The sequence below is a fragment of the Elephantulus edwardii genome, unplaced genomic scaffold (genome assembly GCF_000299155.1).
Source record: "Elephantulus edwardii isolate Elephantulus edwardi_28Jun2011 unplaced genomic scaffold, EleEdw1.0 scaffold00126, whole genome shotgun sequence".
NCBI classification, from domain to species: domain Eukaryota; kingdom Metazoa; phylum Chordata; class Mammalia; order Macroscelidea; family Macroscelididae; genus Elephantulus; species Elephantulus edwardii.
In genome coordinates, this window is record NW_006399876.1 from 157,951 (window position 1) to 168,472 (window position 10,522).

At 54.2% G+C, this 10,522-nt stretch overlaps 1 protein-coding gene across 1 annotated transcript; it reads left to right on the forward strand.

Moving 5' to 3' along the window:
* The first annotated feature begins 3,030 nt into the window (after positions 1-3,030).
* On the forward strand, positions 3,031-9,717 carry NLRP6 (NLR family, pyrin domain containing 6). The gene is made up of 8 exons (XM_006893333.1): positions 3,031-3,059; positions 3,560-3,837; positions 4,063-4,101; positions 4,260-6,006; positions 8,074-8,169; positions 8,592-8,762; positions 8,835-9,002; positions 9,579-9,717. The coding sequence occupies exons 1-8, from the start codon at positions 3,031-3,033 to the stop codon at positions 9,715-9,717; spliced, it is 2,667 nt and encodes an 888-aa protein (XP_006893395.1).
* Positions 9,718-10,522: the final 805 nt, after the last annotated feature.

Below are 10,522 nucleotides of genomic sequence, written 5' to 3' on the forward strand. Positions count from 1 at the left end.
GAATTAGATGATAGTCAAGAGAAGTCCAGGGAGACCAGGTTCCTAGCTTCCATAAGTGAAGAATTTAGAGTAAAGAGGAAATGCTGACAAATTTTCATGATATGTTGTTGTGTAGTATAAGTTCTATGGGGGGCGGGACCCTTAGTAGAAATTCAAGTGAAGACTAAATCCTATGTTAATAGTTTCCAGCCAGATCTTTGTAAATAGCTCTGCTCAGAAGTTAAAGCTTGTATGTTAAAAATTCTAAATTCACTTTTGTTAATTGCCAAGATAGGTCCCCATTCCTTACCTTTTTTCCTTTTCTTCATCTGTTTACTCCCTTCTCCCATTCTCCTCTGTTCCAGCTATGCCCCTACTATCTGCTTTCATTCCCACATAGTCCCCAACATACTTTCCTAATCTCCATGCCTCCCACTCACCCACATTGCTCCTACAGGCAACAGATTCGTGGAAACACTGGCTCCTGTTATCATCATCCTTTCCAAAGCAGATGCTGAGAACTTATGGAGTACAGAGTCCACTCAAGGTGGGTTCTATCTTAGGGAGTTGAGGATGCTGTCTTGACATCCTCAAATCACAAGCCCTATGGCCTTTCTGCATCCTGGCTACAGTAGAATAAGCAGAAGTAGAGGTATTTGGGCTACATCTCAGCCACCTGTTCCAGTGCAACCTCCACCTGGACTGTGTCCATGAGCCACCTCTATTCTGTGGTCCTCAGTTTCCAGGTCATGGTCCTCCAGGTGAATTGTTGATGAAGTTGAGATAGGGCCAGTCTAGCCAAAACAAAACTCAACTTGTTGCTAGCAAGTCAATTCCAAGTCATAGAGCCCCAGAGGAAACAGCAGGACTGCTAAAGCATTTTCAAGGCTGTGATCTCTGGGGAAGCTGTTAGAAATGCGGCTCGGTGTCATGACATAAACATGGCAGAACAGAAGGTCTTGGCAAAGCATTTTACTTCTGCAGAAGGCTGTGTGGGCAGACCTAACTCTGACCAACAAGCACACCAGCAGGAAGTCCACTTGACGCAATAGCTAAGGCTGTGTCTCACTCTATTTGTAAAGGTCAAGGGTTTTGACCTCACAGTCTTGTTCCTATGAGGTTTGCGAATTTGATCTGTGCTTGAAAGGAGGAGCCTTGAAAGGCAGGGGCTAGGGCTTGAGGAAGCTTGGAATATATTTGTTTCAGAGGATGATAGTGCATTAGAAACTGGCTTTGGCTGGTTAACAAAAAGAACAAGGATAAGGGAGTTTCTCTTCATAATCTTCAGAAGAGGGTTCTTGTTTCAGCTTTAACTCTGTCTTGTAACTTTTGAAGCGAGGATACACATATTTTTCTTTCTTTCAAAGGCAATCCTCACATCTTTCTCACATAGACCAACTGGTGACTTCCAATCATTAACGTTTTGTTTAGCAATTGAGTGCTTAACACTGTACTACCAGGGCTCTTTGGTCAGCAAGTGATATTTAGGAAGGATGTCCATGCCTGTGAACAACTCTCTCTTATTATTACAAGATTCCCAAGAGCAGGAGGCTCAGATGGATAGCATACTAACTGCCTCCCCTGGACCAGACCCAGAATGGGATGAGATGCTGTTCCAGAGCACAGTGTGGAACACTCAGCAAACCGGATATAAGCAGCTGGGTCTAAGCAGGCATCAGGTTCCTAGGGACAAACCCTCGGTCACATGTGGTTTGAGGTGAAGTACTGGACAGGCAGCCACATGTCCCACACTGCCCTTACCAACTCTGAAGGGGCACTGTGAGTCCATAAGTGAAGGGCAGGAACTTGGGAGAGTGCATGAGTGAAAAGGCATTGTCACATTGTTGAGCATTGTCACAGCTTCCAGGACTGTTGCTCCCACCAAGGACTGTCCCTGGACTTAGCTCCTCACAGGATGGAGTTCTGCAGAGGGTGTCTAACAAGGCAAAGCAACAACTTGGAAAGACGTAGAGACATTTCAGAGCTCAGAGGCCAGTAGCACTGGTCACGGCACAGTAACACACCCTCCCCCCCATCATACCCTGCATGCAAGCATGGACACAGGCTCCAGGCACTGGCTTCTCAGAGACCACTCATCTCCTAAAGCCTTGCTCACACATCTCCTTGAAGACCACATGCCTGAAAAAGGGCTATGTAATACCTGGCACCACCTCATTGCCAATTTTAGACAGAAAATGGAACAATTAAGGGCACAAACCCGAGCAGAGTGATTAAGTTCATGTCCTGGCTCCACTTCCCAATAGCTGTGCAACCTTGAGCCAGCCACTTAACCTCTCTGTGCCTCTGTTTCCTCATCTGTGGCCACATCACAAAGTTGAGAGGTGTAACCTGAAGCACACCTTATCACAGGCACACACAGCTGCATCTCATACCCACATACTTCACACCTCAGAGCATGCACACACGCACTCGCTGGAGCCATACACCCGTGGGGTCACCTGTTGTCCCTGGATAGCCACTCACATTTCTCAAAACCAAACTTATTTCTATCGACTCAGGACAGACTTTTGGAGCCCACAACCCATCTGTGCCCCATCCATTGTTGTCTCATCCACAGGTGGGAATACTTCTTTCCATGACAACACAACAATGTCCTTTATTCTTGTACCTGGGAGTCCTTGCTCTTCCTGCCATTGGAGCGAACTTATCTCCAAACTTTAAAGTGAAGGACTTTGTTCTGAGCTAGACATCTGCTGTACAAAGCATTACCTATCCACAGCCAAAATCCCCAATACACCTGTACATAGTCACACCTACACAATACACCTTCCCAAGCCACACCCATGGTTCTCAGAGAACTTTAACCAAATAAAGAAATCTGTCAACCAAAGGTCAGAAATCTTAAGTGTGCAGGTGCACGAGCCCTAGCCACAGCTTTGGAGCTGGGGGGACTTTGCCAGACGTCTTGGTGCTGGACACACGGGGCGTCTGGCTCTGGGGCATGGAGCGCAGTGTAATTTCCAGACCAGCTCTAGAAGGACTCTGATCCTGGCCCCTGCTTCTGAGTGCTAAACTGCAGGACAGTCCTCCATGGAGGAGCCAGGGGCGTCCTGCTCCAGGTGAGTACCTGCTCCCGAGAACTCACCAGGACCACCAGGGAACCAGTAGGTCTCAGCTCTGTGGGGCTCAGGTACATGTCCTGTCCCACTTCACTCCACCCTATCTCTAGGAAGAGACTGGGGGTCCCACCAGGTGTCAGCCTAGAGAGGCCCCTGTTCCCAAGCCCCCAGGGAATTCAAGAACACAGCCAGGCCTGGCCTCTTCTTGGGGTGGCCCCTCTGAATGTCCTCAGGGAAGGTGAGAAAGGAGAGAACAGGGTCAGGGAAGGGAAACTCCTGACATCCCCCATCCCTGCCCAGCATCTAGTCAGTCAGTGGCGGGCCTGTGGCCACCATGGAGAGCCATTTCACCACCCAGAGGCAGAGCCAGAGCTAGAGGCCCATTTTCAAGCTGCCCTCACCCAGGGTGTTCTGAGGCCACCGCTCCATGTAGAGCGACAATGCTCGGTGCTTCTGTCGATGAGGAACGGTGCGCACGCTGACTGCCCACATCCTCGCAGGCAAGACCGCGCTGTGGCCTGCCGGGAGCTGCTCCTGGCCGCCTTGGAGGATCTGAGCCAGGAGCAGCTGAAGCGCTTCCGCCACAAGCTGCGGGGCGCGCCTGAGGGCAGCCGCAGCATCCCCTGGGGGCGACTGGAGAACGCGGATGCCATCGACCTGGTCGAGAGGCTGGTAGAGTTCTATGGACCAGAGGGAGCGCTGGAAGTAGCCCGCAAGTCCCTGAAGAGGTCAGACGCGCGTGATGTGGCTGAGCGACTCAAGGAACAGCGGCTGCAGTGTGAGTCCGCGGCCACGGCCACGGTTTGCAGGGTCAAACCCCTTCCTTTCCACCTGTGCCAGTAAGCCCAGACCCCAGGACGCTTTTCCAGGAAAAGCCTAGGAAAGCGCTGTCCTAATCTGCTCAGCTGGGCCTGGTCCCCTGGGGCCTCCTGTGGGTGACTGATCACCCACAATCTTCTACCCTGGGCACTTGGCAGGGCCTCACAATAATTTTCTCTTCCAGGCTTCGGCCCCTGCCCCTCACCGCAGCTCTCACTGTCTGGTAGGTCTGGCCCCAGCCTCGAGGCTGGCTTCAGCAAGGGGAGGGCTGGGAAGACAGGGGAGCAGGGTGACTGTGGCCTGAACCAGCGGGGAGGGCGTGGGCCTAGAAAGTTGATTGCCATAGCCTGCACAACCACCCTCCACCCACCCCCTCCCAAGAGTACAAGAAGAAGTATCGGGAACACGTGCTGCAGCTGCACGCTAAGGTGAAGGAGAGGAATGCGCGCTCTGTCAAGATCACCAAGCGCTTCACCAAGCTGCTCATCGCGCCAGAGAGCTCTGACTCGGAGGATGAGGCGCTGGGGTCCGTGGAGGAGCCAGAGCCCCGGCGTGCGAGGCGCTCCAACACTAACACCTTCAAGAGGTTGTTCCGCCGTGACGAGGACGGCCGGCGGCCGCTGACTGTGGTACTCCAGGGCCCAGCCGGCATCGGCAAGACCATGGCGGCCAAGAAGATCTTGTATGACTGGGCCACGGGCAAGCTGTACCAGGACCAGGTGGACTTCGCCTTCTTCTTGTCTTGTCATGAACTGCTGGAACGACAGTGCTCTCGCAGCTTGGCCGACCTGGTCCTGGACCAGTGTCCTGACCGCAGCGCGCCTGTGCAGCAGATGCTGGAGAGGTCAGAGCGGCTGCTCTTCATCTTGGATGGCGCAGACGAACTCCTGTTGCCGGGACCTGCAGAGGCAGCGACCTGCACGGACCCATTTGTGGCAACCAGCGGCGCGCAGATCCTGCGCGCACTGCTGAGCAAGGCGCTGCTACCCAAGGCCCGCCTGCTGGTGACGACGCGCGCCACGACGCCTGGGAAGCTGCAGGGCCATCTGCGCGCCCCACAGTGTGCGGAGGTGCGCGGCTTCTCCGATAAAGACAAGAAGAAGTACTTCTACAAATTCTTCCGGGACGAGCGCAGGGCAGAGCGCGCCTATCGCTTTGTGAAGGAAAATGAGACCCTGTTCGCGCTGTGCTTTGTGCCCTTCGTGTGCTCGATCGTGTGCTCCGTGCTGCGTCAGCAGCTGGAGCGCGGCGAGGACTTGTCGCGCACCTCCAAGACCACTACGTCCGTGTACCTGCTCTTCATCGTGAGCCTGCTGTCTTGCGAGGCACCCGTCAACGAAACCGAGGTACAAGGCGAGCTGCGCAAGCTCTGCCGCCTGGCTCGGGAAGGCGTCCTAGGGCGCAGGGCGCAGTTCGCTGAGAAGGACCTGGAGCGACTGGAGCTGCGTAGCTCAAGAGTGCAGAAGCTGTTTCTCATCAAGAAGGAGATGCCAGGTGTGCTGGAAGCGGTGGTGGTCTACCAGTTCATCGATCAGAGCTTCCAGGAGTTCTTTGCCGCGCTGTCCTACCTGCTGGAGGAGGAAGGGGCCTCTGCGGCGCCAGCGGGCGGCGTGGGGGCGCTTCTGTGCGGGGACGCCGAGCTGCTGCGGGGCCACCTCACGCTTACCACGCGTTTCCTCTTCGGGTTGCTGAGCGCAGAGCGGATGCGCGACATCGAGCGCCACTTTGGCTGTGTGGTCTCTGAGCGCGTGAAGCAACATGCCCTGCAGTGGGTGCAAAGGCAGGGCCGTTCGATGGCGGCACCGGAGGGGACCTTGGAGAGCAACGGGCTGGAGGGGGCCAACGAGCCCGAGGATGAGGATGAGGAGCTCAACCAGCCGCTGGAGCTTTTGTACTGCCTGTACGAGACGCAGGAGGATGAGTTCGTGCGCCAGGCCCTGCACGGCCTGCCGGAGTTGGTGCTGGAGAGAGTGCACTTTGGACGTATGGACCTCCAGGTGCTGAGCTACTGCGTGCAACGATGCCCAGAGGGCCAGGCGCTGCGGCTGCTCCGCTGCCGGCTGAGCGTGGTGCAGGAGAAGAAAAAGAAGAGTCTAGTGAAGTGGCTGTCTGGCAGCCTGGGCGGCGGGTGAGTCTTCACTGAGGGCCCCAGGCCGAGGTCTGACTTGCATGCAAAGGGGTATGTGGACTCCTGCAGTGCACTTCGCAGGTGTGCCTGGGCCCACACCCAAGGGACTTTACTGATGGGAGGGAGGGACCTCAGAGCTACTTTTGTCGCCCACTTGCCCACTTGCCAAGAAGCTCCTGTCTCAAGGACAGAAGAGCTATAAACAAGGTGGTCATGTTAAGTCTTATGCAGCTCCACGGCTGGCTTATGAGCACTGTTTCACGAGCTGTTTATGTCCATTAACCTTGTGTAATGCTTGGTGACAGCGTGTGGGACTGCTAACTGGAACATCAGCAGTCTCTCCTCGTAAAGTTCATGGACTGGAAACCTGACAGGGTTGCTCTCGAGGCACCTGGACTGGCAGTGGGTTTGCTGTTATTTAAGGAGTTTTGGTGGTGTGGGGCTCAGCCTGGACTAAGGAATGGCCTGGAGCCACCAACTGCCCTTAGTAGAGAGATGAGGTGGGTTGCTTGCTTACAACCTCAGGCAACAGCAATAGGAATGGATCGGGCATTAGTGAGTTTGGTTCTGTGATATTAACTGCCCGCTCTGAATTTGTTGTTGGGTGTCTGAGCAAACACCACTCATCCTGACCGTGTGAATCCTGCCCTTCCTGCACTGTCCTCATCATCTCTGCCTTGCACTCATGCCCACTTTTACAGTCACCAAGTTGCCCCCTCTTGTTGAGTGAGGGTCTTTTCCTCTTTCACAGACCCTCCACCTTTCCCAGCATGGTGTCTTTTTTGCAAGGACTGGCCTCTCCTGAAACATGCAGAGTATGTAGGAGATGAAGCCTCCCTACCTCTAAGGGGCACCTTGGCTGCACTTCCTCTAAGGCAGTCTTGTTTGTTCTTTTGACAGTCCACGGGAGATGCAGGATCTTCTCCAACACAAAAATTCAAAGGCACTGATTCTCCTTCTGCCAGTCATATTCATTGGAACAGGCTCAGCTAAGTGTTTAAAATGACATCCTTGCCCTCCAGCACTTTGGAGAGGTCCTTGACAGCAAATTTCCTCAATGCAACATGTCTTTTGAAGCTTTTTTTAAAAAGCTGCTGCTACCATGGGTGTTGATTGTAGATCCAAGTAAAATAAAATTATTGATGAGTGAGTCTCTTCTCCATCTACAGATTAGTAAACACAAACAGTCCTGCCGCCTTTGCGGACTAGAATTCCATCCCTGTTGAGGGAGCTCTGGTTACACAGTCTGCAGGGGGTTGCACTGTTGGCCCAAGGCAGCATCTCTCTGGCCACCAGAAGAAATTTGAGAGAAGGACTGTCGATCTCCTTCCCTGAGATTTACATCCAATAGAAGGTCAGCCATGAGTTTGTTCTGAGTTGACGCAGCAAAAGAGAAAGAGGTCCCTGCCTGGCATTGTACATAAGAAAATAGGCTTTGGCTTTTCAGAAAGTACAGCGAGGTTCAGAGAGAGACAGAAATATATACCCAGAAGTAGAATCCGTGATATGGTGAAAAATGTGAGCTTCTTCCCTTGACGTGGTTAGCAGCACAAATAAGCCTGTGCTTCGCAGCCTGTGGGCTCGGCCCCTGTTCTGCACACCTAATCTTTTAGCATGCCATGGCGCTGGCCAGACCCACTCTCTCCCCAGCTTGCATTTCCTCAGCCCAAGCCCTCAAGTGCACACTCAGGGGCCTGGGCTGCCCAACACTCTCACCTTCTGGCTGAGCTTTGGGCTTCTCACCTTCAGCCTGGCTCTCTCAGCTGATTTGGGAACCCCCTCTCTTCCATTCGATGCTCAGCTCCGTGAGGGCAAGGTCAGCTCCCTTCCAGACCTGACACAGGTGCCTAGGATCTGTGTGAGAGCAAATCTCAGGACATAGGCTCACACATATCACACCTGGCACGTGGAGGTGAACACTGGGAAGACAACCACGTCTCTCTGGGTCTGGGGGTTGGGGGAGAGAGGGCAGGACTAGGAGGCAGGCAAGGTGTCCTGGCACAGCCTGAGGTGAAGGGTCCTTTCTAGGTGACAGAGCCCAGTGACCTTCTTATCTTTCTTCCCCAGGAATTCCCGAGCCACTCAGAGACAACCATCGGCCTCTCCACTGCGTCCACTCTGTGAAGCCATGATTGACCAGCGCTGCCATCTGAGTAGCCTGACGTAAGTGAAGGGGCCTTCAGGAACTACCTACAAGGGGAGGGAAAGGGTCAGGTAGAGGTGAATTCCTGACTGAGGGGCTGCATGATTGGACCTGCCAGGTTGTTCTTCAGAGATCCAGGAGGAGGAGAGCATGGCCAAGCTGAAGGTGGAGGAGACAGGATGGTGCATTACTGGGCATGAGACATGGGATATGGGGTGTAGGACAGGGGCCATGGGTTATGAGACATACAATATGGGACAGGGGAGACAGATCATGAGTCATGGAACACAGGACATTGTTTATAGGACAAAAGACACAGAACATAGCAAACTCCATGAGGCCCAGAAAGGCTGATGTGGAGCTGAGATGGCCCACAGTGCACCTGGGGTGCTGTGAAGAGGTCAGGAGACTGCAGGTGGACCCTCTTGCTTTTTGACCACAGGCTGTCCTATTGCAAGCTCCCAGACTCAGTCTGTCGAGACCTGGCTGAGGCCCTGAGGATGGCTCCTGCCCTTACTGAGCTGACCCTCCAGCACAATGGTCTTAGTGAAGTGGGCCTGCGAGTGCTGTGTGAGGGGCTGTCCTGGCCCAGCTGCCGCGTGCAGGTGCTCAGGTGAGGTCCCACCCAGAGAAACGGGATTGCGAGAAGAATCCCACAGCCCTTCCTAAGACTAGCCTTCCACAGGGTGCAACAGCCTGGACTCCAGGAAGCACTCCATTACCTAGTCAGCCTGCTCCGGCAGAGCCCGAGTCTGACCACCCTGGACCTCAGTGGCTGTCAGCTGCTTGGCTCCACTGTGACCTTCCTGTGTGCAACCCTGCAGCACTCCAGTTGCAATCTGCAAGCCCTAAGGTAAGGAGGCATGTTGTGCTGGGGACTTAACGTGCAAGCCCTTGGGGGAGGGAAGGATGCAGCCTGTAGGCCCTCACATAAAGGGTGGATGCAGCCTGCAGACCCTCAGGTGAGGGAGGGATGCAGCAGGTAGGCCCTCAGGTAAGGGGGGGGGGATGCATCCTGCAGGCCACTGAGTTAAAAGGGGATACAGCTTCCAGGCGCTCATAGGAGGAAGGTTTGTGCCGGGAATTCAGCCTACAGGCCCCCAGGTAAGGGGAAATGCAGCCTGCAGGACCCCAGGTGAAGTGGGGGTGGTGGGGGTGGTGGGGGTGTGCGTGTGTGATAAATGCAGCCTATTCACACTGGGGTTCGAGGTCTCTACTGGGGTCCTAGAAAGGAGTCCTACCTGAGATCCTGAGGAAGCCCCATTTACAGCCTCTAACAGTCTCCCTGACTGGCTGCTGCCTGTCCAGCAAATAGCTCTCTCTCCCACTGCACCTAGCCCTGCTCCCTCTGGGAGGTGCCACCATCTGCTCACGCTGCCCCAGGACCCTGCCTCCCATGATGTTTCCTTGGTTCTGTGCTTGGCTGCAGGCTGGACTCTGTGGAGCTGAGTGATCACTCACTGCAGGAGCTGCGGGATATGAAGATGGCAAAGCCAGGCTTGAGCATCACACACCCTGGACTGGAAGACAACCTGGAGCAACCCGAGGGGGTCAGTAGTGCCCTCTGAGGCCCTGAATGCCAGGCATGGACCCTGGACAGGGTGACCAAGGGTCTGGTAGGCAGGCAGGTGTGGGGACATATGCCACTCCCACACCTGTCCTGGCCCTCAGCCAGCCCCTTTGCTAAGGCCCCAGTGAGGACGATGAAGAGTTCACTAAGGAGAGCTGTCACAGGTCTCTTCAAGTAGTGACCCCTTCACCAGCCTGCCCCACCCCCAATGTGACCCCCATCCCACCCCGCCCTTGATTGCAGTGACTAAACAGAGCTGACCCTTGACTCAAGATAGGCAACTCACTGTTGGACTGCAGAAATAGGATGTTGCTGGACCTTGGAGTGAGGGTAGAGGCAGCCCCAGGGAAGTTTTCAGGATAGATGGCTTGGGAGAAGAGCAGCAGGAGTAGATGGGTGTTGGCCAGCAAATCCCTATCTGCTGAGAATAAAGCTCCTTCAGATCATCTCAACCTGGCATCTGCCACCCTCAATCAGGTGCCTGAATTGGACTTGCCATCTTTCCTCTTGGGAATGGGTGCTTTTGTCTCCGTTTTGCTGAAGAGAACATAGGTTCAGTGCTAACCTGGCTGTAGACCTATCTTCCAGTCCTCTCTGGCCAGCTGGTCATGGTGGGACCAGGGCCAGGTGAGGAGACCCAGGGTGTGAGGCCCCACACCTCCCACTCGACAGCATTTAGCAACAACAGGACTTCCTGGGGAAGTCTTTTTATAATCTACTGCTAAACTCACTCATATATTCTTTCCACTCAATTAAATGCATTGCTGTCGAGTTGGAACCAGTTCACAGTTGTTCCTCCAGCA